The following is a 27,989-nucleotide window of genomic DNA, read 5'->3' on the forward strand; positions in this document are numbered from 1 at the left end:
TTAAGGGAGACCTGATCTCCGCCCAGGGGAAGACATTTTAACGAATGGGAGCGGCCCCACGCATTTATTGGCTACCCTAGACATCGATCAAAGAAGTTCCCGCCCTCCTTCCCACCGTACCCTTCACTTATTGGCCTCTATCAGTGCCAATTCGTTACTAGGGAAACGAGCTCTTCACAGTCTCATAGGCATGAGTTAAAGCCAATCAAGAGCCACGCCTTCATCCTGAGTCAGTACCCAATTGCTGCTCGAAGAGCCCAGAGGACGCAGTCGGGATTGGCCACCAGCCTGGCCGACCTGGCCGCAACAAGTTAGGCTGTGTCACCGTTATATAGCCCGGCGACGGAGCACGCGTGTGTGCGGACGCAGTTGCGTGAGGGGTTTTTTTTACCTTCTGTCGTGCCGTGGAGCAGAGCTTGTTCCTCTCCCGCTCAGCCGTGCAGGTAAGCCTGAGCGTGGGCGGGGCTGGGTGGCCCCAGGACGAGGACTAACTGGGGCTCTGATGGGAGGGAGGAGAAGCCCGAACGGCGACCGCGCCAGGCGCGCCCACCGTCACCCCCCCCTCCCGCCCCAACGGCCGCAGGCGCGCGCGGCGGGCGCACGGGCGCGCGGCGACTCTCCGCCCCCCGCCCCCACCGGCCCGGCGCGCGTGGCCGTGTCCGCGTCCGCCGCGTGCGCGTGCCGCGCCCAACGGCCACGCGGGGCGAGAGCGAGCCGCGGCCGCCGCCCGGGCCCCAGGGTGATCTCGGGGGCCTGGGGCCCCGCGCGGCCGGCTCGTCAGCTTTTCCCGCTCGCTTTCCCCGCGCGCCAGCCGAGGCCTTCCTCCTTTGGTGGGGGCTCCAGCTTAACCTAGACCACAGGAGGCTTTTCTTTGATGGTGGTGGGGTGAGGGGGAGGGGAGGGGGAGGTGAGGCACGAAAGAGAGGTGAGAATTTCTCGACACTGGAAGCCGAAATGCTGCTCCTAGGTTTTCGATTTTCTTTACAGGGAGTAAAGGGTGGGCAGCGAGTTCAGGCGTATTGAGTGATGATAATAACTAACATTTTTCTAAGCCCTCACTGTGTGCCAGGCACTGTGCGGAGCAACTTGTGTGTTTCTCTTTTACTCCTGAAATGCCCCGATGAGGTAGGTACGGTGATTTTCCTATTTTTACAGCCGACTTGAAGGCCCAGAGGTGGAGTGACACGGTCAGAGGCACACAGGCCATAAGGGGCAGGTATTTGTTTGAATCCAGGCCTCCTGACTCCTCGTCCCCGAACCTGCTTCATTCTTTGTTCCAGCGCTCTGTGCGGCCCAGGGCATCTTTGCCCCCAGAGCTCTCTCTAGCCCCTGGAGACAACCGCAGCCTCGGAAGACCGACTGCAGAGGCATTTATTTGTACTTGGGCCACTTGCGGGCTTCCAGGGAGAAGAGGGTTGGCCGTGGGATTATGACAAAGGGTAAGAAAGGGTTCCTTTCTGCCCATCTTCCTACAGGTTTGCTGCCCTAAAAGCTTCTGGGGAAAGTGTAGAATAAAATCAATACGTCCAGGTGATCCTGAACAGTGTTCCTTCTCGGATTCGATCCTTACAGCCTGTTGATGGGAAGTTACCGCCAGCAGGAAGTTAGGCTCTGATGTTAGATCTTGAACCTTTTTTTCCCTCCATTTTTTAATTGGAGCAAGGTTTTGAGAAAGACCTTCCACAAGATTAACTTCCTCGTTTTATGTAGTTGAAAAAAATGAGGTTGCAGAGCGATGAGGTTCAGGTCTGGCCAGCATGTGTAAGTGAAATTTTGAAATTGGAGTGGAAAGCTTGGTGCCCACAGGCTTGACCCTCTGTGGAGCCTAAGCTGGATGAATTAGGGGTGATTGAGGTGTTGGGAATCTTACCCTTCTGGCAGTTGGGAACTTCTATGGATGAAAAGCTTTTGTCTTCATACATTTATTTGGTATTCTGTAGATGCTCCTGTTATATGCAAAGGTAGAAGACACCTTCAGAAACTTGCGTGTAAATTTTTCTATTAGAGTTACATTTGAGATTTTTCAAAGCTAGTTTATTCCTTGGCTTAATGAAATAATAAATATTCCTGAATAATAAATATTCAGGTCTGAATCATTACTTCGCATCACAAATGTCTCTACTTGAGCTAAAACTGCAATGAGTTTTGGAGCTAACTCTTCCGAATTAATTTTGATTGAAATGACTGTCAACATTTTTTTCTCTCTTTAAAATCTATTTCGTGTGTGCAGACACTTTTTAGAATTGACCTTTATATAAGAATTTTTTTTGCTGCTAAGTGAAGTGAAAGTCGCTCAGTCATGTCTGACTCTTTGCGACCCCATGGACTGTAGCCTGCCAGGCTCTTCTGTCCATGGAATTCTCCAGGCCAGAAAATTGGATTGGTAGCCTTTCCCTTCTCCAGGGGATCTTCCCAACCCAAGGATCAAACCCAGGTCTCCTGCATTCAGACAGATTCTTTACTGTCTGAGCCCCTAGGGAAGCCCTTGCTAGAGGGAACACGTGATTCACATCTTTATAAGTAAATTAAAAAGCTTTGAAACACTTTTGTGTTTCCATTTACCCAGTAATTTCCTTATTTCTTAACCGAAAGTAGCAGTAAAGACAGGATCAAAATATCTTATGAATAGGCTCCTAACCTTTGTTGGTGTTTTTGTGAATGGCAGATAGCTTGGAGTAGAACATTGTTTTCTTTGAAACTTGCCTTCTTTTTTTAAAAATTTATATATTAAAAAAAAATTTGCCTGTACTGGGTCTTGGTTGAGGCATGTGGGATCTAGTTCCCTGACCAGGTAGTCAACCTGGGCCCCCTGCATTGGGATCTTGGAGTCCTAGCCACTGGACCACCAGGGAAGTTCCAGAACCTGCCTTCTTGTAACCATTACAGTTACCTGCATTTAGATACCAGTTAACTAGTAACATTTTAAGTTATCAAACGTTGAAACACTAATAACCAACATTGAAACTGTTAATTTGAGTCCACTAATTGTTACTTGAGGTAAATATCAGAATGAAAGTTTGTGCATTAAATGAGGGAAATTTTTGCTAGTTTCCTCTTTAGATATTTTAAAAAATTTCTTGACTTCAGACAAATGGGTTCCAGTTGGGTAGGAATATGAAAATGTATTTCACAGATTGGTAGCCTGGTTGATGACTTGTGCTTTCATTTATCTGGAGCAAATTAATTGAAGCAAATTGTGATAATATCAGACTTGTCTGCCTTCCAGTCTCCCATCCAAACTAGAGATTACTTTTGTTGTTAAATCCTTTGAGTGTAAGCTTTTGTACCTCTTCTAAGTGGTAGAAAAGTAGGTAGTTCTTTGTTCTTTTACTTAACTCAAGTTTGCTGTTCTCAGCTGACAGTCTGTTAAGGGAGCATTAGATTTGATGTTTCTTGGTGACCTACTTCGCAGCAGGTTTTGGTAATTTACATTTTTAATAATTTGTTTTAGTACTTTGCCTAGAAAGCAAAGGGCAGAGGTTAGTTTTAAATTTTTATAGGTTTGTGAACTGATATATACTTAAGATGGATGGGACAGTGTTAAAAGATGAAATTTGGTATAAAGCCTGCTTGTGTGACCTAAACCTATTTTTCTTTTTGCCAGTTTATAACATTACTCACTTGATATCTCAACATTTTGCAGCTAGATTTGTTTTTTAAAATATTTCAAAATTCAAGTATGCATTGTGTATTCATTTAATTGTGCTTTGAGACTGCCTTGGCAAGGTTTTTTCTGATTTTAAAAAGGAAGATGATTGTTAAAGTAGGTAGGTAAGAAAAGCTTTTTTCCCCCACCTCTGGCTAGTCAGTTTTTAACAGCTATAGGACATTTAGTACAATACTGTCCTTCCAGCCATGGAGTTATTGAGGTTCAGCAACTGTAGTCACTTGTAGTTGATCACTCTGTGGTGAACAACTGCATTTATGTTTTTAAATCTCAAAAATCAGTATTCTGTTTATTTTTTTAGTATCCTTATTCATGCTATCTGGCTTTGGGAAAACTTAATTGCAAACCCAATTAGGTGAAGAGGGTGAAGAGTTAGGAAAAATTTGCACATGAAGAGTGGGAAGAGGGAGCTTTACAAAGCAGAAAGTAATTAAAAGTTCTCTTGAAGACTGTGGCCTTTGTAAATAAAATCAAGGCTTTAGATGACATCAAGTGATAGATTTCCACTTCTGACCACTGGCCAGTCTCTAATGTCATATTGCTTAGCTGTTTAGCCTGTGTGATGTATTTCAGATAATTAATAAAAAGCAAATACTAGAGATGGTTCATAGAAAAAACTGGCTTCTGCATGGGACACACTTTGACTTGGTAGGAATGTCATCCTTAAGTGGCTCTGTGGCAACATCATTGCTTATTTGTATAACCCTTTATGTATTTTTGAAGTTCTTTCACACATTTTAGGTGTTCTCATGTTTTTGCTTATAAGACCTAGAGCGCTGTAACCCAAGTAATTGTCTTAAAGTATTTTGTAAAGCTGTGGTGTACCTAGTAGATATGTGCTACATATATTTCCTTATTCAAAAAATTTTCAAGGTTTTAGAATCTTGGAAGGCATCAGTGGCATCTGCCTTTCTAGGTTTTTGTTTTTAACTTGCCTCAAGTATACCCCATGTGTATCAACTATCTTAAGCTTACTCCTGGCATACATCCACCTATACCTTATGAGATCTAAAGCATAGGAAATTCATGTTTAAGGAATTTCATAGACGAAGTATTATAAAAGTATTTTTTCATCTTAGGCCAGATTTTTGCTTAATTGTAAATCTAGTTGACTGGGTTTTATTGCTGAATTGGGGGAGGGATATTAAAAACCAAGAAAAGTTAGTGAATTAAGTTTCCCAATTCTTAAGTTATTTTCTCTTGGGGAAACTTGTTTTTGAGGGAATTTTAGATTTACAGGAGAGTTGCAATGCAGACATGTCTTGTATACCCTTCACTCATCTTGCTTTTTAACATCATACCTAATCGTGATGCATTTATCGAAAGTAAGAAATTGACATTGATAAAGTCCTGTTAACTAAAGGACTGACCTTATTTGTATTTCCTTAGTTTTTCTACTCATGTCCTTTTTTCTGTTTCAGAATCCAGTCCAAGATACCACATTGCAGTTAGTCCTCCAGTCTCCTTGGTTTTGCTCCTCTGATCTGTGCCAGTTTGTTATATTTTCTTTATGTTTAATGACCTTGACACTTGATCTCCATTTGAGTGTACTTGGTGTTAGGTAGACTAAGGTTATAGATCTTGGGGGAAATGCCACAGAGGTGATTTAGCCCTCTCACCACGTCCTGGGGCACATAATATCGTTGCTGGTTGGCTTTAACCTTGATCACTTGATAATGTGGTGGCTACCAGGTAGTATTTCTTTCCTTTGCATTATTTTCATTAGAAGCTAGTCGCTAAGGAAGGAGAGCCTTAGAATTTGCGAACATGTATTAAAGCTACCACTGTAGGTAACTGAACATTTTGGGGGAAAAGCACTTGGAAATTAAGTAGATACTCTGTTTCTTTAGTTTCCCTGCTAAATTTTTTCATTTATTAGTAGATGTTGCCTGCAGCTCTTGAGGTGTTCTCATGGTGATTCTGTATTTCCCTTGTGTTTTCTACATTTAAAATTCTTTTGTAAGAAAGGTGTCTTTTCTCATTTTAAAAAATTACTTATTTGGCTGTGCAGGGTCTTTACACAGGATCTGTAGTTGTGGCTCTGTGAACTCTTCATTACAGCATGTGGGATCTAGTTCTTTTAAGAACTTCATTTTCCCATTTTTTAAACACTTTACCCATTAATTTTTAGATTTTTAGTTATTCTTTGGGGTTGTAATCCAGTGTTATTCTACCTTATTTTTGCTCTTCTACTTATTACTTTATTGCTTCAGTTGTTCTAGTTTTGACTTCTGTCCTTTTGATGTTAGCCTATTTTTTTTTTTAAAGCATTTCCTTTATCAGGTACTTCAGACTCACCTTGTATTTTTGCCTGTCCCATTTCTCCAAGGAGTTGTCAGGAAGAACTTTGAAGGCGGGTAACAGGTGGTAAATGTGAGGAGTTTGGAAAATAGCTTAAACAGTAGTAGGTTCAGTAATGGTTATGCTGCTCTTGCTGTGAGCTAGAGCAGCTTGGTTTCTGCAGTAGTTTCTCTTGTTCCTGGAAAGCATTTTTATTTCTTATAGTTAAGGCAGATTTCACGTGTTTGAATACATAGCACAGCCTTGCAGCAAACTTTACAACAGTTTAGTACACTTACGTTAGTAGACAGAAACCCTCACTTTATTTGTCCTTAGTGTTTTTGATAGTTATTACAATAGAGTAAAAGAATCCCTTAAATGTCTCTGTCTCAGAATTGACAGTTAATATTTTGCATCACTCTTTTAAATTTGCTTATTTTCATGTATAGGTTCCCATTTTGCTCTCTCCTTGTGAGACAACCTTTTGTCTTTCCAAGCTGTTACATTAGTGAGTTAAAAAATAGCTTTATTGAGGTATGATTGACATACAATAAACTGCACATACTTCAAGTGTAGAATCTGATAGCTTTTGGCATTGTTTATATCCATGAAACCATCACCACAGTCAAGACTGCAATGAAAATAGCGATCATCCCCCAAAGTTGCTCATGATCCTTTGCATTCTCTCTCTCTTGTCCACTCCCCCTCCTCCTCTGCCCCCAGGGATCTCTTACCTGCTTTCTGTCACTGAAGATCAGTTTATACTTTCTAGAATTATTATATGGAATCATACAATATGTGTTTTTTTTTTTTAAATTGCTGACTAGTATTGACTGTCCTGTTCTGTAAGTATACCACAATTTGTTTATCCATTCACCTGCTGGTGGAAATTGGTTTGTTTCCAGCTTTTGGCTGTTAAAAACAGAACTTCTTAAGAAACTGCCTAACTTTCCAAAGTGGTTGTGCTGTTTGACATTCCTGCCAGCAGTGTTTGAGTGCTCCTTTTCCTCCATATCCTGGCCGGCACTGCATGCTACTGCTGCTGCTAAGTCGCTTCAGTTGTGTCCAACTCTGTGTGACCGCGTAGACCGCAGCCCACCAGGCTCTTCTGTCCCTGGGATTCTCCAGGCAAGAACACTGGAGTGGGTTGCCGTTTCCTTTTCTGCAGCACTGTATACTCAGCCTTTGAAGTTGTCACTCTGACAGATGTGTCAGTGGTACTTTCCTGTGGTTTTATTTTGCATTTCTTTAATTACCGGTGGTATTGATGTTCAGTATTTTTCATAATTTCTTTGATGAATTGTCTCTAGGTCTTACACTAATTTTTTATGGGGTTATTCAGTTTTCAGAGTTCTTTATATTCTGGATACAAGTTGCTTTCCAGATATTAACTGCAAGCCTTTGCCTTTTCATTCCCTTGATAGTCTCTCTTGCAAAGTGAAAACTTTTTTGGCCACATCACCCAGTGTACAAAATCCTAGTTTCCTGACCAGGGATCAGACCTGCACCCCCTGCATTGGAAGCAGTGAGTCTTAACCACTGGACCTCCAAAGAAGTCCCTGAAAGGTTTTAATTTTGATGGGAGTTCACATTATCAATCTGTCTGATTATAGAATACATTTTTGTTATATCCAAAAATGACCCAAGGTCATTAAGATTCTTTTTAGAAGTTTTATAGTTTTAGGTTTCATCTAAAACTATTAAGTTAAATTTTAATATACTGTGAGGCTTGAATTGAGGTTCTCTGTGTATATGGATATGCAGTTGTTTCAGCACCATTTGTTGAAAAGAATACCCTTTTTCTACTGAATTGTCTGCCCTTTTGGAAATCAGTTGTCTATTTATGTGTGAGTATATTTCTTTATTCTGTTTGGTGGGTCTATTTGTCTATTTTTACATCCAGACTATTTTAAAAATATATTTACCTGTTATCTGAACAATGTACTGTTTTACATATACTGAATACACTTAAACATTTCAGGGCTATCATATAAGTACATATTTGGCAAGTGACTGTGTTTCTGAGATCTAGTTCATACTGACTTTATATGACTGCTATAAATAGGGTGAATTTATATCATAGTTTGCCAGGAATTCTCAAATTCACTCCAGTTAAACTGGTGTAGTTATCAATTGTATCATTTTTTAATCTTTTAAGTGCCTATGTGACTATCTTGGGGCTTCCCAGAATCTGCCTTCCAGTGCAGGAGGCACAGGTTGGATCCCTGGATTGGGAACATCCCCTGGAGTAGGAAATGGCAACCCACTCCAGTATTCTTGCCAGGAAAATCCCGTGCATAGAGGAGCCTGGCAGGCTGTAGTCCATGGATACAGTCCATGGGGTGGCAAAGAGTTGGGCATGACTGAGCCACTGAGCAAAAATATACATGATGCTTTGTTTATATTTTTTAAAGAGTAGAAACTTTTATATGTAACATAGTGTAAACATACAAAAATTATTTTATCTTCACGATGCATGTTTTAAAAGTTAAGATACTAAGACATGCACTTGATTTGGTTTTATAGTTTAATTGGACCAGTTACAATCTGTGGGCATACAGGCGAGTCTTCCTATGTGGCATTCATGAGTCGAACACTGTTGTCATCAAGTTAACCTAGAAGTTCAATGAAATATAGTTTTATATTAGGTGCTTGGGTTTTTGTAGTCCAAGGGTACTCTGGACAGAAATTCTTATTCTTGCAGGAGATAATCCTGTTTTTATTTTGCTAGCAAAATGGTTAAGGAAATAGTCTTCTGGGTGATAGAAAATGGTGGAATGTAGAAATGTTTTCTTTTGTTACAGTTAATAGTTACAATATCATTAAATTGTAACATATATATTGTAACAGTTAATATTAAGTGCTTACTACCAAACACTAAGTTCCTGCAGTTATGACTTTAATTTTAGAGATGAAAGAACTGAGAGGCATTAGAGAAATTGTTACTAGCTCAGGAATACAGTAGTGGAGGGTGTTAAAATTTTGCCTTGGGAGAACTGGTCAAAGAAAATATGAGGGTTTCCTTTTGCTGCATCTGAAGTACTCATTCACTGTTTTAAAATAGAGCACTCCGTTTCAAAGTTCACTTGTTATATCTTACTGGTCCTAGATTTATCAGTTCAGTTTGAGCTGGTAAACTGAAGGTATTATTTTCTATTTTTGCTTCTTTAAGTATTTCTAAGTGGCCACATTTTCCTTTACTTCTTTAGAGCAAGAACTGTTCTGTAATTCCCTTTTCTCTAACCTGGTACCTTAAAGTATTTCTTGAAAAAGTAAGAGAAAATATAATTTTTAAAATATGTTTTTCTTGTCCCCATGCCCCTTTTGGCATATTATGACAGTCACAACATTACAAAGTTGTATATAAAATTAGTGGAATGTAAACTTGAATGGAAGTGAGTGATTTCTTCCCTTTCCCTTTATTTCACCCTTTATGAACCAGGGTGAGAACTTTATTCTCAGGAGGTATGATGTTAACATATTCCTCATAGCTTCTGGTTTATGTTTGGGCCAGAAATGAAGATGGAGATTTCAGAGAGCTAATTTACCAAATTTCTGATGAGAATTGATTGAGTCTCATATAGACTAAATCTTTTGGGTTCAAATGCCAAAGTTTTCTTTTTAGTTGGGCTGGGTCTTCTTGCTGCATGTGAGCTTTCTGTAGTTGCAGTGGTTTTTCTTGTTGTGGAGCACAGGCACTAGTGCACGCAGGCTCAGTAGTTGTTGCTCGCAGTCTCTGGAGTGTGGGACCAGTACTCGGGCCTCACGGGCTTAGTTGCTTCTCAAGATGTGGAATCTCCCTGGATCAGGGATCGACCCTGCATCCCCCATATTGGCAGGCAGATTCTTAGCCTCTTTACCACCAGGGAAGTCCTACAGTTTGTTTTTTTACTGGAAATGCTGATATTATTCACAAAACTTACGGAATATGGTCTTAGATTACTGAAGAACTTCCCCAAACATTTTGTAGTCAACTGGTGCTGTTGGGTGTTCAGTATTCTTAATTACTCTAAAACAGTTTATCATGTCAAAATTTTTTTTTTCATGTGAAAGCATTTTTATTTAAATTTTTGAGGCATAATTTACAAACCACAAAATTATAGAATTTAAAGGTTCAATTTGAAAAGTTTTTTAGTTTTATACAATAAGTCATCACTCAAATGTGAGTCCTCTCACCCCAGGCAGTTCCCGTCAGGTCCTTCCCAGTCTGTTCCCTCTCAGACAACTTAAATTTTTTTTTTTCCCTAAGCACCTTTGCTTAGTTTTCTCTTTGGCCTTTTCTTAATCATTGGGAAAAAAAATATGTACCTGCTGTCATAATCTGAATTCTGGAAAACCTTGACGGTTCAGCCTGACAAATGGATGATCAAAAATCTGCTTTGCTTGTTTAAAATTCTAACAACAACAACAAAAAAAGATAAACCTCTTTTGTGATGAAAATGATGAATGAAAGAAAGCTTTTTATTCCTGAGTGTGTCAGAAACAGTTTTGGAGCTAGAAAGTTATATAAGAAATGGTCCCTTAAGAAACTTAACTCTTAAAGGAAGCTTGCAGCCTTCTTGCAAATGTTCTTTTTATCTGACCATGACTTAGGTAGAATTCTTGAAGCCATTGGCTATTTTAAGAATCAGTCCCCTTTTTTTTAAAAGCATTGAAGCAGTATAGTTTCTTTTTTTTTTTTTTTGCAGTATAGTTTCTTATCACTAAAATACTGTGTGTATTCTGTTACTTTTTTTTCTCAATTATTGAGATACAATTACTTTTCAAATACTGTTTTTTTCCCCTTTTTCCCTCAATTATTGAGATACAATTGACAGAAGTATTATTTTAAGTACTGCTACCATTTCCCTTGAGCTGATTGGTTGATATTTGTTATAGATGGGCTTAAAGGAGAGACTTGAGCTGGAGTTTCCAATTTAATGGAACCATATAGTGCTTGTAGTGTGAATATAATCCTTGGGAGTCTGCAAGGCTATATGAGGTAATCCTAAAATAAAGTGTCATCTATTTGAAACATTTAAAAATGCTAATTGAGACCCTAGTTTGCAAGATACTCAATCCTATAAACTGTCAAACTAGTAAGAAACTTGGTGAATAATACAGATTTTTATGAGAAGCTGCAGAATCATAACAAAGGAAAAAAAATCACAAATGAAGTAAAGATCAATTTGCTATATAAATATCAGTATGTTACCCTTTCTTGGCTTTATGGAGTGACCTGAGATACAACATTGATGATAATGGTGTAATCAAGCTGATAGGCTTGTTTTGTTTTAATTTGAATTATCTAGATAATCTCAAAGGGAAAGGAGAAGTTGTAGATGTGGTCTGTAAGTTTTTCTTAACCTTTGATATTGTAACCTGAAGTATTTTCATCATTTTGCATGAGAAGATTGAATGTGGTAAGCAATATTTGATAAAGTATTATTTAGAAATTTTAATGAAACTACTTAGTGTCAAAGGATACAATTAGATTGATGTTATTAGTGTAGTTTCTTAGAGTTTGGTGAAACAAGTAATAAATGGTACAGGTAATTTAAGAATAATGCAGTCATGGACTAGTGAAGGATAAACATCTCTACATCCTGCTTGTGCAAGAATCAAACTCAATCCATTTTGCCCATTCTTTTAAGAAAATTGTGATGCAATTTCTCATTTCATCTTTATGCTATAGTTAATTTTACATACCTCTCTTTGCCTTTATGTTTATAAAGTTCAGGGTGATTTTATCTCCTCAAATGAAAAATTGGGTGATCTCATGCCAAATACTTTGAAAGGGTTTTTAAAAGTAGTAAGTGACAGTGTTTGAAAACTTACTATGTGCCAGGTGCCTTTTTAAATATTCCAGCACACTCACTTTAAGTCTTAATTTTGAGATGGCAGGCATTATTTTGTTGAATAAAAACATCTTGCTTGTTACTTTTTGCTTGTTTTCATTTTTTGATCTTGTTATAAAATAAACTAAGCAATTTAGAATTTTTTTAAGGTAGTAAAAATTTCTGATTTAGTTTAACTAAAAATGTGATATTGTGTATCTGTATTGTCAAAGCTGTATTGTCGCACTTGAACCTAATACTGCCACGGTAATATGTTGTAATATTACAGGTGGAACACTCCCCCCCCCCCTCACCCCGCCCCCAGTGGAACCCTCTTAATTGAGTTTACTAGCTTGGGAAAGTTGGAATGCATGTTGAAAATATGTACCTTTGATGTTGTTATGTTCAGTTTATAAAAATTGAATATTGGGGATAATGAGTTAATTCTTCATAGGATTTTTTTCCCCCATAGCATTTGTCTGATTACAGTAAATTTGAATGTATAAAATCTCACTGGTCTGTGTGGGTTTGCTTTGTTTCTTATAATGTTTATTCCTTTTAAAACCCAGGAATTGCTGAAGTGATCTTTTTGGTCTGTGAGTCAGTCTCAGCTAAATGATTCAGTCTTCTCCCCTGCTCCTTTCTCCCCTTATACTTGATCTATCAGGTAGAAAATATTTTATTTTATTTTTTTCCAGGTTGAATTGACCAAAGCAATGGTTATGGAGAAGCCTAGTCCCCTGCTGGTCGGGCGGGAATTTGTGAGACAGTATTACACACTGTTGAACCAGGCCCCAGACATGCTACACAGGTAAAATTTTTTTTTCCCTGAGTATCACCTAATGCGTGTTTTAGTATGTGAGTATTTAAGATGCTCTTATTCCCTCAAGAGGGAGGAGACATATGTATACCTATGGCTGATTCATATTGATAAATTGCAGAAACCAACACAATATTGTAGTTAACCTTCAGTTGAAAAAAAAAAAAAAAGATTCTCTGATTCATTATGTGCTGTCTAGGGTTGTTGCATAAAAATGCTTTGTAACTACCAAAAAGTGATGGGTATTCAAATTACATAATAGTAGAATATGTAAATATTTGAAAACTGGACAAAGTTTCCTATACATTATCAGGAAAATAATGCTTGAAATATAAATATATTTGTACTTCTGATTTTTTTTTTTTTTGCTTATTTTTCTCTTTTGGTGAACTGTGAATTATTTAGTTATGAATGTATTGAAGATACAAGACTGTTCCCTGTTCTGACATATTTCTGTTAATATGCTTTAAAAAAATAAGGATGTATGTTTTTTGTGGAAATGATTTGTTTGTTGTAAATTAAAACATGTATGAAATAAACATGGGAGTCTTTAGAAAAACAATGCTAATTTTTCTGTGTAGATGCAAATATTTTTACTATGCTGTGTTTTAGCTTGATAATATGTTATCTTACAAGGATAGTACATGTATCATATTAATTTTAATACCCATAGAATTTTTATTTTCTAAAAAATTGTTGTTACTCCACTAATGATGAATATATAAGTTAACGATATTTCCTCCTATAAACAATGCTGCATTATAGAAAACTCTTATTTATGTGGAATTATTAGAATACTTTTTAGAAATTTTAAAATGTATGTATATTTGTTGGAACAGAACTATTTTTTCTCCTGTACCTTTGTTGATCTTTGAAAAAAAAAAAAAAGAAGCTCTTAGTGTAAGGCCTTGTGGAATAATTAACTTCATTTCATGGGTAAAGACACCAAGGGCTTAAAAATTTGCTGGTATTCACAGGACTATTGAGTGATAGAATAAGTCTGTAAACCATACATATCCCCCTTTTTGTTATTTTTTGGTCAATTGTATTCTTTCCTTTTAGTAGTTAGATACATTTAGAATTTAAAATGGAGTAGGAGTTGAAACAAACTAACCAAATATATTTCTTGTCACTGTTACTTATTGATTCTAACACATGTATTTTTTCACACTTAATCTCTGAGGTACATTTTAGATACAATGAAAAGTGGATTAGCCAGCAGTGAACTAAGTGACTGCTGATGTGGAGCCTTTTAGTAACTTGAAAAGTTGAAAGGTAGTTTGGGTATCCCTATGGACAGGGAGGCCTGACGTGCTGTGATTCATGGGGTCGCAAAGAGTCGGACAGGACTGAGCAACTGAACTGAAGGGCCCAGATCTGTCCTTTTTTGGAGAGCAGGGGGGAAACAATCAGGATAGAGAAAAATATGGGCTCGTTTGTGAATGATTGTTTGTCTGGAGTACAGGTGCCAAGAAATCCTAATAGTGATTATCCCCGAGTTAGGGCATTGCATGTGTGTGTGTTTGTGTTGGCAGGGTAGGGCAGAAGTTGGCACCTTCCTAATTCAGTATTGTTGTAATGAAAACAAAACAGTTGAAGAGATAGGTGAATTAAAGGTATGGAGAATTAAGTCTGAAGCTCCTAATGCATCAACAAAAATGGAACTTCTTAAACCCTTCTGCCTGAGTTACTGGGTTTTAATGGGAATTCATCACATGCATTCTCAGATAGGAGAAAAGGACTCTCCAAGACTAGAGAGAATAGCTATTTAGTCTTGTCCAGCTCTTGCGACCCCTTGGATTGTAGCCTACCAGGCTCCTCTGTCCATGGAATTCTCCAGCCAAGAATGCTAGAGTGGGTTGCCATTTCCTTCTCCAGGGGACCTTTCCCACTGAGGGATCGAACCTGAGTCTCCTGCATTGGCAGGTGGATTCTTTACCTCTGAGCCACCAGGGAAGTCCATAGATCTCCTTATCTATCTCAAGACTACGTCTCTTCTCCATGAGTGAAAACAGGAACTTGTGTGTTAAGTGGCCTTCCTGAGGTGCACTACAAGATCCCTTCCAACACCATCCTTTCCTGAGACCTGGAACTTTTGACTTGTAAAATTCCTTGACCAAATTCATGCCCATTAAGCAAATGTTATGAATGTAGGGGGTGAGTGCATACAAAGATGAAAAAGAAAACACGTTCATGCCTCCAAGAATGTACTAGTGAAGCAGATGGGTTCAAACATGAACAATAAATACCTGGTCTTACGGTGCTTCAAGATGACAAGTATCTTTCTGTTTTACAGGTTTTATGGAAAGAACTCTTCTTATGTCCATGGGGGATTGGATTCAAATGGAAAGCCAGCAGATGCCGTCTATGGACAGAAAGTAAGCATAAGCATAACAAGCTTTATGTAGGATGTTGATCAGCTAGGAAATAACCAATAGAATTGAGGTGGATACATGCTTAATGTTTGTTGATATTTGAAAATCAAAATTGTTAACTGCTGTTTAGAAATTTAGATATTCAGTTAACTACTTGATTTATCAGTCATTGAAAATTTTTTTGTTCATTTGGTGTGATATACTCTGAAGTTTTTTTATGTTTGAAGATAAATGGTTTTATCATGGAGATCACCTATTGTAAACGTTTTTAGGTATGTTAATTGAAGACAATTTAAAAAAGTCAGGGTGTCACTGGAAATATAGTATACTAAGACAAATTATAGTGAGGTCTCTGTAGTTTGTAATTCAGATGTACACAGATAAATGCTCTTTGTTGTGTTAGAAAGTTTTTTGTTATTCTTGGAGATTCTGCCTTATCTCTTGCCTTGATTCCTTAGGAAATCCATAGGAAAGTGATGTCACAGAACTTCACCAATTGCCACACTAAGATCCGCCATGTCGATGCTCATGCTACTCTGAATGATGGTGTGGTGGTCCAGGTGATGGGCTTGCTCTCTAATAACAACCAGGCTTTGAGGAGATTCATGCAGACCTTTGTCCTTGCTCCTGAGGTATGAAAAAAAGATACAAAAATTCGTACATGTCGTAAAAACTTAATGTTTGAAACTTTCAATTTACAGAAAAGTTGAAGAAATAGTACAGTAGTGACTCCTACATGTTCTCTTACCTAGAGCCACATTTGCCCACACATTTATAATTGTTTTTTATATAGTTCTTTTTCTATATACCTGTCAGTTTTAATTCTACACTGTTTGAAAAGTAAGTTGGAGACATTGTGGCTAGTCATCTTCAGATGCTGAAGTGAACATTTCTTAAGAATGAGCATTTCACTTAATCAAAGTCAGGAGGTATTTACGGGACTTCCTGGTGGTCTGGTCACTAAGACTTCCCCTCGCTCCCAGTGTAGGGAGCCCAAGTTTGATTCCTGAAGATCCCCTGGAGAAGGATGTGGCATCCCACTCCAGTATTCTTGCCTGGAGAATTCCATGGGCAGAGGAGCCTGGCGGGCTACAATCCATAGGGTCGAAAAGGCAGACACGGCTGAGTGACTAAGCAGCAGGGAACTAGATCCATGTGCCGCAGCTAAGACCTGGCACAGCCAAATAAATTATCCATCTATATTCCATATTTAAATTTCAGTTACTGTTCCAGTAATACAAAGAATAGTATTTTTTTTCCCTTATCCAAGATTCAGCTCATTATGACACATTTTGTTTAGCTGTTATGTCTTTTTAGGCTCCTTTAATCTGCGGTAATTCATTAATCTTTTGTTTATCAAGATGTAGACATTTTTAAAGAGGACAATCAAGTTACCATGTAGAATGTGTCAGTTTAAATTGTCTGGTATTTCCATATTAGTTTTAGATTATACGTGTCTTTCAGCATTTGATATCATTTAGTCCTATTATTCGGAGAAGGCAATGGCACCCGACTCCAGCACTTTTGCCTGGAAAATCCCATGGACGGAGGAGCCTGGTGGGCTGCAGTCCATGGGGTTGCAAAGAGTCAGACATGACTGAGCGACTTCACTTTCACTTTTCACTTTTATGCATTGGAGAAGGAAATGGCAACCCACTCCAGTGTTCTTGCGACCCTTAGCAGTAGCAATTAGCAGTCCTATTATTAGTATTACTTAGTTAAGGTGATGGTTACCAGGCTGACATGTAAAGTTAATGTTTTTGCTTTTCTCATCAGTATGTAAATTATGCGTGCTTCTTTTTTATTTATTTTATTTTTGGCTGCGCTGGGTCTTTGTTGCTTTCTCTACCTGGTGGCCTCCTGGGGCTACTCTATTACAGTGGCTTCTCTTGTGGAACACAGGCTCTTGGTGTGTGAGCTTCAGTAGTTGTGGCTCATGGGCTTAGTTGCTCCAAGGCTTGTGGAATGTTCCCAGACCTGCATTGGCCCGATGGGTTCTTATCCACTGTACCACCAGGGGATTGATTCCTTGTGGGCTTTTTTGAGACTGTGCATGTACTTACGTTTTTCATCAAACTTTTTAGGTATTAGTTTTAAGCATTCATTAATTCTTGCCAGAATCAGCTGCTACTCTGATGGGTACAAATGGTGATCATCTAAATTTTTTTTTTGTCTATTCGTTGGCATTCTCCTGTAAGTAACTTTACCTTTTCTCCTATCTATCATGGAATCTTTGTTTAATAGATTTAATAACTTTTATTGATTTCTAAAATGTCCCAGATCTGCTAAGTGTGAACCGTTTTGAGTGGGTCTGGTTTTTTTGTTTGATGGGGTTTTTTGGGAACAGGGCACTTCATGGCACAGGAGGTTTCAGGATCACCTTGCATTTTCCCTGCTCCAGTCTCCACCCCGGTTCTGGAATCAGTTGTTTCTTCAAGGAATCCTGGTTTTTTGTTTTTTGTTTTTTTTTTTTTTTAGTTTTCATGTTATCATGAAAGGACCACAGATTTATGTTGATTAAGTGCATTTGAAGTGTCTTCTCGCCTGGTCCAGAATGAGCAAAGTTAGGAATCCTGTCTGATCTGTGTGAGCATGTGGAAGGGGCTATGATGACTTGCTGGCTGAAAGTTTTCTATAGCATTACCCTTAAGATAATTTTCTGTTGAAGGACAGTGAATCTAAAATCCCTGTCGTTTTACTGTTTAAATATAAAATAACTCAGTTTGTTTGAAAAATCATATGAAGTCAGTTTAGTCATGATTTCTTGAAAAGGCTTAGATTATCTGTAGTGTTAAAATTGTTGATTGACTTAAATATGCAAGAAATCATGGGATATTAATAAGTATCATAAATTTACTTATTATCTTTAAAGAGGAAGATTTCAATATTACCTAAGTATAATGGATTGTTTCATAAACTGTCTCATTTAATAATCAAAACTCTAGTATGAGTTAGTATCCCTCATTTTACAGGTGACGAAACAGTCTTAGAAATTGAATGACTAGTAAATGACATAGTTAGATTTCAACATAAGTGTGTCTTATATCTAGGGTAGGCAAACCTTTTTAGCTATACCACATTTGAGTGCTTGTGTCAGTATTTATAGATACAGATTTAGGGGATTTTAAAATACGCAGTTGGTAATACGTATTTATTTTTCAAGAAGTGATTTGAGATTTGGGCTTTGGCATCTTAAATAATTGGTCAATTTTTAGATATTCATCGGGTGGTATTTTAAGCACTCGGTATATATGAGTGCTTCTTAAGAAACATGTTAAGTCTTAAAATCTTGGAGATTTTAATCTATTTGAGGGTAGAGCAAGGATCTTTTCCACCTTGACTCTAAAATTTGAGCCTGGATAATTTTGTTGTCAGGGCTATCCTGTGCAATGTAGGATGCTTAGCGACATCCCTGCCCTCCACTCAGTAACTGTCAGTTCTGCTCCCCAGTGGGAAAACTGTCTCCAGAAGTTGCCAAATGTCTCTTGGGATGGGCAATATCACCATTAGTTGAGAACTAATGGCCAGGGTAATTTTGTGTAGGGTAATTTGGAGTTTTAAAAGTCTGCTGATAAATGAAACTTTGTTGGCATTACAGGGCTCTGTTGCAAATAAGTTCTATGTTCACAACGATATCTTCAGATACCAAGATGAAGTCTTTGGTGGCTTTATCACTGAACCTCAGGAGGGTAAGTTACTTGTCTAAATTTTTTTTTTTGGATGGCATCAGTTTGACTTGAAGAGAGTGTAAGTTTCTTGAATGGTTTCGTAATTCTCTGTATTTTTCATTAGTGACTTTTAATTGTTAAGATATAAGAAATCTTGGTGATTTTAACCTTGAGGCCAACCGCTTAAGTCTACGCCACTGGTACTGATGGGACACATCGAAGTTTTAAGTTAGTAGACAAGTTATGGCAGCAGTAGTAGCATCTTGGTCACAGTTTGCGTAGGACTCTGCAGAAATTTAGATGGTACCTCCACTGCAGTGGAGTGTTACTAGAGTGGAACCCTAATTAAGGAATTGAAACCTTAGAATGGTCAGCAAATACACCTGCCCATTGCTCTGGAGAGAGACTGTATTTTAGTGTTTTCTATATGACTGAGAACTCTAAGTACTTTGTATTTATTTAAGGCTGTAATACAACAACCTTACAGATAAGTACATTATGTACTGTTGTTCCCATTTAATAAACTAGGGCATAGGAGTCATTTGCCTGATGTCATATAGCTAGTTAGGTGGTAGAACCATTTGTTGGATTACCTCAGATTCCATACTTGTAATCCAGACATTAAAATAGCCTTAATTCTGTCCTTAAATCCTGTACCATGATTTTATCCAGTTGCCCTATTTTCTATATCTTTTTATGTGTATGTACTTATATCATTGCCTTTTTTTGTCATGATGAACATTGTGAAAATGAATATGTTTGTGAATTAAGTGAACACAAAGATGTTAAATTTCTTTTCTCATTTAGAATCTGAAGAAGAAGTAGAGGAACCTGAAGAAAGACAGCAGACACCTGAGGTGGTACCTGATGATTCTGGAACTTTTTATGATCAAACTGTCAGGTAAGGAAAACTTTGTTCGTCTGTCCAGAGCTGCATGGAAACGAGTTGTGTAGGCCTGTTTGCTGGAGGGCAGCCATAATGCTCAGAATTATCTCAGTGATAATTTCCCAGAAGAAAGGTTTTGCTTTTGGTGTTTAGCATAAATATATAAAGCATGTTTAATATAGATTGCACTCTGATACCTACTTAAATAGTATCCATAAGTCGTTTTTTGTTCAGTTTTTTTCTTCACCATAAGTGGAAATAGATTTGGGATTTATCAAGTGTTAATACATAAGCATTAAGTGCTTTGAGAGAACTAGAAGGTGTGATAGGACTGACTTTACTCACCTGGGTTGCTGGTTGAAAATGAAGATTCGTTATCCTACCACAAGCCTACCAAATTAGAAGTTCAGGGGGAAAGCATATGCAGTTTTAAAAGACTGTTCCTATGACTTATGTGAAAGTTTAAAAACTACTTTGAATTACAGCTGATTTTTTTTTTCCCCCTCCAAAATTCCTTACGTGTTTTTAGCATGAGAAAATGTTTTGGTTGTAAAAACCACATGACATTTTAACCATTTTCAAGTGTACTATGTAGTAGTGTGAAGTATATGCACACAGTTGTGCAACAGATATCTAGAACTTTTTATCTTACAAAATTGAAACCATACCTATTAAACAGCTCCCTTTCCCCTCTGCCCACCACCTATTAGAGTTTTGTGGTATGTGATAGGTAAATTGTGATATATTGAGATTTTGAGAAACAATGGTTTAGTTCCTTTTGATATACTTGATGCATTTACTTAATCAGAATCTAGCAAATCTGATTTGCTCATCAAGGGCTTTTCTGAAAAGTTCTCATGTTTTAATACTCAAATACATAATTTGTAGATATTTGTGGGGAGGAGGGAGCTATTTTTAGTTTCAGGTCTCTATAGGAATTTCTTGCTAAATCAATGGAAGCAGAATGATATTTCTCAAATTTTACTGTGAAAGCAATGACTTAGAAGAACATTTAGAAGAACCTGTTGCTGAACCAGAGCCTGAACCGGAACCAGAACCAGAGCAGGAACCTGTATCTGAAGTCCAGGAGGAAAAGTCTGAGCCAGTATTGGAAGAAACTGCTCCTGAGGATGTTCAGAAGAGTTCTTCTCCAGCACCAGCAGACATAGCCCAGACAGCGCAGGAGGACTTGAGAGTATGCAGCATGTCTTCAGTTTTATTCTGCTTCTTTCTGTTGTGAAAAATCTCTTTTCCTTTTTTGTTGCTAGGTTGACTTTTGTAGCTGCATTTTTGTATTCCTTTGGGGAATTTCTTCCGTATTGAGCCATACCTCAGATAAGATGCATATGCTTTATAAAGTCAAAAGTAGTTTTTTTTCCCTCCTCTAAGGAAATTTGAATACTTTCAGACAAGAAGTTTTGGGTGCTATATTGTTGCCGTATCAACAAACCCTCTTTTTAATATTACATTCAAATTGCATGTTACTATGTGCTTGTTGCACAAAAAAATGATAGTGAATCTTCAAAAAAATAACATGGCACAGCAGACTTTTCCTGCCCTTTTCTGTGAAATCTAATTGAGGACAACTTTACAGTAGAAGTAGAAACAAATTGTAATATGTTCTAATTAAAATAACTGATTTCAAAAGTTTGAGGCTTTTCATTACCTCTCATGAGTCACACCAGGATGTTACTGGCTGAATTCACAGAACCTTTACAGCTGATGCTTTGTGAAGGAGTATGTTTTAGTGCTGTATTTATGCGGCCAGTGTTCTTAAATTGTTATTTGTCTAAGAGTTATTTCAAGTGGCTTGAAATTGTTCTGAGCATTATTCTATGTATGGGAACTCTTAGTAACCTCCCCGGTTTGTAGTTTGCTGGTCTGTATAAAATAGGTGTGTGGCAGCTTGTAGGTGAGTAGTAAAGAGAAATGGTGACATGACTGTAGCTTGCAGGTGGAAAATTACGTTTACTGGAGTGAGAGTAGATGACAAGTTAGGTGGTTTAACTGTAGTAGTCCTGGAGAGAGGTAATGACATCCTGGATTAGGGTCATGGCAGTGAAGATGAAGTGATAAGAGGTAAATAAGATCTGGTGATTTTGGTACTGATTGAAATAATTCAAGAAAATTCTAAAGGTGGTATAATTGGATTGTAGAGTGAGAAAATCAAAAGAGGAAGAGCTGGCTTTGGAGGGAGAATTTTCTTGGATTCACAAACTTAAAATTGAGTGGAAGTAGCTGCTCATATTTTGCTGATGCTTGATAAGTCCTAAGGAATTTTTAGTACTAAATTTTAAGTGATGGGGCAAAGGAATCTCAAGTTACTTATAAACTGTCTTGCCTCTTGAGAATGTGATGCATATATAATGTACAAGAAATCAAAAGCCTACAACTTTTATATTGTTTTGCCAAGTATCATAACAACTCATGGTGTTGTTCCCTTAGACCTTTTCTTGGGCATCTGTGACCAGTAAGAACCTTCCACCCAGTGGAGCTGTTCCAGTTACTGGGATACCCCCACATGTTGTTAAAGTACCAGCTTCACAGGTGAGTTTATAATTAAATTTGCATATTAGGCAAATTTACTTATATTTTCACGTAATGTGAATTTACAGAGGTTTAATAGATAAGACAGGGTTCCCTGGTGGCGCAGTGATAAAGAATCTGCCTGCCAGTGCAGGAGACACAGGTTCGATCCCTGGGTCGGGAAGATACCCTGGAGAAGGGAATGGCCATCCACTCCAGTATTCTTGCCTGGAGAATTCCATGGACAGAGGAGCCTGGCAGGCTACAGTCCATGGGGTCTTGAAAGAGTCGGACGCGACTTGGCAACTAAACAGCAACACATAAGGCAGAGGAGAAAGGGTACAAGGTGATTTTTAATGTGTTTTTATTTTTGTTTGGGGTTTTTGGAGGGGGCAGCGAGAGAACTCAAGAATTGTCATTTTCTAGTTTTAAACCTTATTGTTAGTTAGAACACTTAAAAAGGGAAAAAAAGGTAAGCTTGCTTTGTTTTTATGCCAAAGTTGATGCATACATTTTTCAGCCTCGCCCGGAGTCTAAGCCTGAATCTCAGATTCCACTTCAGAGGCCTCAGAGGGATCAGAGGGTGCGAGAACAGCGAATAAATGTTCCTCCCCAGAGGGGACCCAGACCAGGTGAGAGCTCAGAAGGGCTTCTCTACGCTGGGCATGTTGAGGATGAGAGCTTGTTTTGGGAGGGCAGTTGATATTTGTGGGTACTTAGACTTAAAAATACATTGCAAAGTGAATTGAATTATCTGTGTTTAGGGGTAGAGAGAAAACTGTTGAATGGAACAGTTACTGCAAGGTGTCTTCTTTCTCATTCCTTGCTGTTTTTGTTTCCTCTTCAGTCCGTGAGGCTGGTGAGCAAGGCGATGTGGAACCCCGAAGAATTGTGAGACACCCTGACAGTCACCAGCTCTTCATTGGCAACCTGCCTCATGAGGTGGACAAGTCAGAGCTTAAAGACTTTTTTCAAAGTAGGTTATTAAGGTTTTTTTTTTCATCTTTTTTTAAGATTTAGCTTTAATTGGAAGATAATTGCTTTACATTGTTGCGTTGGTTTCTGCCATACAGCAATGTGAATCACCCCTAGTATACATAAGTACCCTCCCTCTTGAACCGCCCTCCCACTCCATGTTGTTGAGTTTTAAACACTAGATTCATCTGCTGTCCAATAGAAATAGAGATGAGCCACATATGTAATTTTAAGTTTTCTAGTAACACTTTATTTTTTATTTTTAAGATATATTTATTTATGTGACTGCACTGGGTCTTTGTTGCTGCACTTGGGCTTTGTCTAGTCGTGGTGCACGAGCTTCTTTGCAGTGGCTTGTCGGGGAGCACCAGCTCTAGAGTGCTCGGGCTTCAGTAGCTGTGGCACGCAGGCTTAGCTGCTCTGCGGCTTGTGGGATCTTCCTGGACTAGGGATTAAACCCATGTCCCCTGCACTGACAGGCAGATTCTTAACCACTAGATCACCCTGTAGTTACACTTTAAAATTAAATTAGTATTTCACTTAACCCAGAGTGTCTAAGACATCATTTGAATATATATAAACATGAGATATTTTCCATGATCCTATTGGAAGTCTTTGAAATCCTCTGTGTGTGTTGGCCCTAGCCACAGTTCACATTCCCTATAGCCACGTGTGCCTAGTGGCTGTTGGTGGACAATGTGCATGTAATATTTTTAAAAAATGTTCTAACTTATTTGAGAATCTGTGTTTCACTTGCAGATTATGGGAATGTGGTGGAACTGCGTATTAACAGTGGTGGGAAATTACCCAATTTTGGGTTCGTTGTGTTTGATGATTCTGAGCCTGTTCAGAAGGTGCTTAGCAACAGGGTAAGCAATTTTTATCTTGTTTTTTTTTTTTAATCTTTATCTTAATGTATTCATCCATCCTTAAAACTGTCTTACATGTAAAGTGCAATTTATTCCAACCTGTCTGGGTAATATTTTTCATCATGTTTAACCATTGTTAAAAGAACTGCCTGGGAGCTTAGCAAAACAAAACTGTCATATAAATAGTTTTTGCCTAAGTTGTGTGATGGAGAGTGAAATAATTGTGGTTACCAGTACACTGAGATTTATGCAGTTCCTTTATTCGTTGTAAGAGATGAATGAAGCACTATGTTACTTTTAGCTAAGAACTTAGAATCAGTTTGTTTACCAGCTATACTTGCAGTTTTCCTGTGTAACTGTTTGGGGTATAACTACAAGGAGCGTCTCCTTTTGTTCTTTAACTTATCTGGGTTTGGAGTCAGTCTACCTTCTCCAATAGTAGAGAAATTTGTAGAATTGGAGTCTTGTCTCTGTGTCCTTATAGAGTCCTTTCCTTCCCCCACAACTTTCATTAGCAAAAAAGCTCTGTAGTAGTAGTCGTTGTAGAGAAGAACAAAGATATAAATACTGTTAATTTACTGAGATGGATGTGGGAGTTTTAAGACCTCACTTTTTTTCAATTGAGGTGAAATTCACATAACAAAATTAAACATTTTAAAGGGTACAATCCAGTGACATTTAATACACGTTGTTGTGCAACCATTACCTGTCTAGTTGCAAAGTTTCATCAAGAGTAAATCCCTTACCCATTAAGCAGTCTCTCCCCATATCCTCTCTCCCCAACCCCTGGCAACCGCTAGTCTATTTTGAGTCTCTGCCAGTTAAAGCTTACACATTTTGTTAACCATGTTAGTTAGAAATGGTGCAGATCATTATTTCCCAGTGGTTCTCCAGAATGTCTGATGTTCTCCAGAATGTTAGTGGATATACTACAAAGTTTAATGTTGTGATTATAAGTTAGCCTTCATCTGGAAATGTGCATTATCTATCAAACTGTTGACCACTATTTTTGTGAAGCATTTCCTGCAAAACACTGAGAAATGTGGAGAAAATAATGGCTTATCTCACCCAGGACACAGGAATACTGAACCCAGAAATGTCCTGTAGGCTTTGTTGTAAATTCACCATTAAGCATGTGGTAGTTCAGTGGTCACACTTTTTGGTGCAGCCTTGAATTTGTATTTTCTTCAGTGGTGTGATAATCCCAGTGGGGCCAAACAAGGTCAGACCTGTTTGCTTCCCAGTTAATTATCCAAGAGGAGGACTTTGGTGTTTCATTGATGGCATGTGGGTGAGTTGTGGTATCTTTAGGCATAAGAATTGTTGAGGTAAAGTTCCTCAGAAAGGGGTGTATGTCTGCTACCTTTTTTCATTCAGATTGCTTCTATCCTTTTGATACCTCCTTAGAGATGTCTTCTATAACTACCTTTTAAAATATCTGCAGTCATAACCTCTTATCTTTCAGGCTTAAAATACTTCTGTTTTTCTCATTGTATGTAGAACATTGCCAGGAATAGCACTTCATATTAATGTGTATGATTTATATAGTGTATATATAAAGTATGTATACAATGTTTGTAATATTGGATGTGTTAAGATATTTATATATGTACAAATATATGTTTAATCAGAATATAAAATTTAAATTAGAATCAGAGCCCAAAAGAGGCTTCCCTGCCCAGCCCCTGTGCAGGTTTCCTCACATGCACTTTCAGATCATGTCTGTGTACTTTGGGAGCTTCAAATGTAGCTTGCTTTAGGTGGCTCAGACAGTAAAAAACTAACTACCTCAATGTGGAAGATCCAGGTTTGATCCCTGGGTCTGGAAGATCCCCTGGAGAAGGGAATGGCAACCCACTCCAGTGTTCTTCCCTGGAGAATTTCATGGACAGAGGAGCCTGGCGGGCTACAGTCTGTGGGCTTTCAAAGAGTCGGACATAACTGAGCAAGAAACGAGTTGGACATGACTGAGCAACTAACACTTACCCTCACCTCACTGTCTGGGTAGAAGTTTACCTTATTCCCTTCAGCAGTTTTTTGTGTACAGAAAGAGCTTGTAGAATATGCCTGGTGTCTGTCCATGCTGTGTAGTTGAGTGCTTCTACTTTCCTGTCAGGATGCCTGGGTTTACATTGCTCTTCTGTCACTCACTAGGCTTGTGACCTGTGCAGTACGCATTCTTTAACCTCCCTAGTACCAGCTTGTTGGTCTATATAAAATAGTTGTGATAATAACCCTTAAAGGGTTGTTGTGAAGATTAAAAGAGATAATAAAAGTGAAGAACACTTCTGCATAGTAAGTACTGTTAGGTATTTTAAAAAAATACTTCCGTTAGAAAACCACAGAGTGCCAGCAAGGAACATAAATTGAGTTCATTGAAATCTTGAGTAACGCTTTGTTTACTATAGTTCTTTTGGCAAAAACGAAGACCCTATACTTTTTTCCCCTGCGCTAAGATCTGGTATTGTTATTTTAATATTTTCCCAAATTCTGTTAAGGCAAATCGCATTTTCTTAAGGTTATATTGAAATGAAATTCATGGTTTTGAGATGTATGTGTGCTTTGCGTAAACATGTGCAGCAAAAAAAGCAACATGTGCAGCAAAATCTTTCCACATTACATGATGATGGGATTTTGCTGTAAGTCTCCCAATCCCTGGAGAAGGTGGCAATTTTTATTTATATTCCACTTACATAATTCTATGAGAAGGTAAGGTTTACTTTCTTTTATAAGAGTTACTTGTACTGCTGTGCACAAGTGGACTTTTTAACTTTTGAACTAACTTGAATACCTGATCGCTTCATGTATCTGTTAATGGAAAAATTATATGTTCTGAGTTTGAGACAAAAAGTGAACTGTGAGAAGATAGCTGATTTGTAAGCTGCTGGTTCTTTGTTTTGTTTTTTTTTTTAGCTTTCTATTATCTTTGAGAGCTAGCTCATAAGCTCTTTTGCTACTCTTTTGAGAGTAGTTCATAAGCCCTCTATAAATCTGTTCACCTTGATTCTTACAGCCCATCATGTTCAGAGGAGAGGTCCGTCTGAATGTGGAAGAAAAGAAGACTCGAGCCGCCCGTGAAGGGGACCGCCGAGATAACCGCCTGCGGGGACCTGGAGGTCCTCGAGGTGGGCTGGGTGGTGGTATGAGAGGCCCACCCCGTGGAGGCATGGTGCAGAAACCAGGATTTGGAGTGGGCAGGAGCATTGCTCCAAGGCAGTGAATTGCTCTTCACCAGTCTTCAGGCAGCAGTACAAACTAGCTCGCTCCCACAGAATGATGAATTTCTTCAACCAACCTTGGTATCTTGGAATATGATCCTAGTCTATTATAAACTGCTTAAGTTTGTACAATTTTACTTTTTGTGTTAATGGTGTGTGCTCCTTCTCTCCCCTGCCTCCCACCTTTTAGTCCTTCACTTCCAATTTTGTGGAATGATATTTTAGGAAAAATGGATTTTTAAAGAAGAAAAAAACAGACTGACTGAATTTCTTTGCTTTATTTGCATATACAGACTGGATTTTTTTTTTTTAACAGTTTCCCTAAAGGAATGTGTCTTGCTTCTTACTGACATTTGGTATGTTTCATTCATTGGACTATTTCTTACTTACTTTCTATGTGTTTCAAAAGCCTGTGAGAATTACAGGATTTGATAAACATTTTGAAGACCAGAGAAATCCAAATTGTTTTCTTCTTTGAGAGTCATGACTATCTTCTGGTGTGGAGAAATTGCCATTGGAAAAATTGACAATTTTGATTCTCGTTGATGTGGTTAAAAACTGAATAAAAGGTGTTAGTAGAGTTTTCTTTTAAAAAATGATCACAAAACAGTTTCAAAATCTACTGTTTTTGACATTGGAATTTAAATTGTGAGATAGGTTTAAATGTCTAGAATGTAACTGATAAGCTTTTCTTGAACTGTTAGATTTTTTTTGAAAGTAGAGTTTTTTTCATGTTTAATTTGTATTTGTAAAAAAAGAAAAAAGAACAAAAAAAATTTCCAAATCTAAGTAACACAAAACCAGAGCAAAACTGTTGTGCCTTCTATTTATCTTTGATTCCAGTCTTGGCAATTGTTTCAAGAAAATAATAAAAGAAAGACCCCTAGAT

The 27,989-nt window shown here is 38.1% G+C and overlaps 1 protein-coding gene across 5 annotated transcripts; it reads left to right on the forward strand.

Moving 5' to 3' along the window:
* Positions 1-202: 202 nt before the first annotated feature.
* Positions 203-27,988, forward strand: G3BP1 (G3BP stress granule assembly factor 1). Of its 5 annotated transcripts, none has more exons than XM_043913352.1 (12): positions 203-443; positions 12,462-12,574; positions 14,880-14,961; positions 15,417-15,590; positions 18,557-18,647; positions 19,434-19,527; positions 20,506-20,707; positions 21,958-22,059; positions 22,559-22,670; positions 22,886-23,014; positions 23,773-23,882; positions 26,896-27,988. In XM_043913352.1, exons 2-12 carry the CDS (start codon positions 12,480-12,482, stop codon positions 27,100-27,102), a joined length of 1,398 nt encoding a protein of 465 aa, XP_043769287.1. In that variant the 5' UTR covers positions 203-443; positions 12,462-12,479; the 3' UTR covers positions 27,103-27,988. The 5 variants fall into 5 exon arrangements, with proteins under 5 accessions (XP_043769287.1, XP_043769288.1, XP_043769286.1 ...); XM_043913353.1 differs by lacking the exon at positions 203-443 and adding an exon at positions 702-830; XM_043913351.1 differs by lacking the exon at positions 203-443 and adding an exon at positions 921-1,125.
* Position 27,989: the final 1 nt, after the last annotated feature.

The sequence above is a fragment of the Cervus elaphus genome, chromosome 9 (assembly GCF_910594005.1).
Source record: "Cervus elaphus chromosome 9, mCerEla1.1, whole genome shotgun sequence".
Classification (NCBI taxonomy): domain Eukaryota; kingdom Metazoa; phylum Chordata; class Mammalia; order Artiodactyla; family Cervidae; genus Cervus; species Cervus elaphus.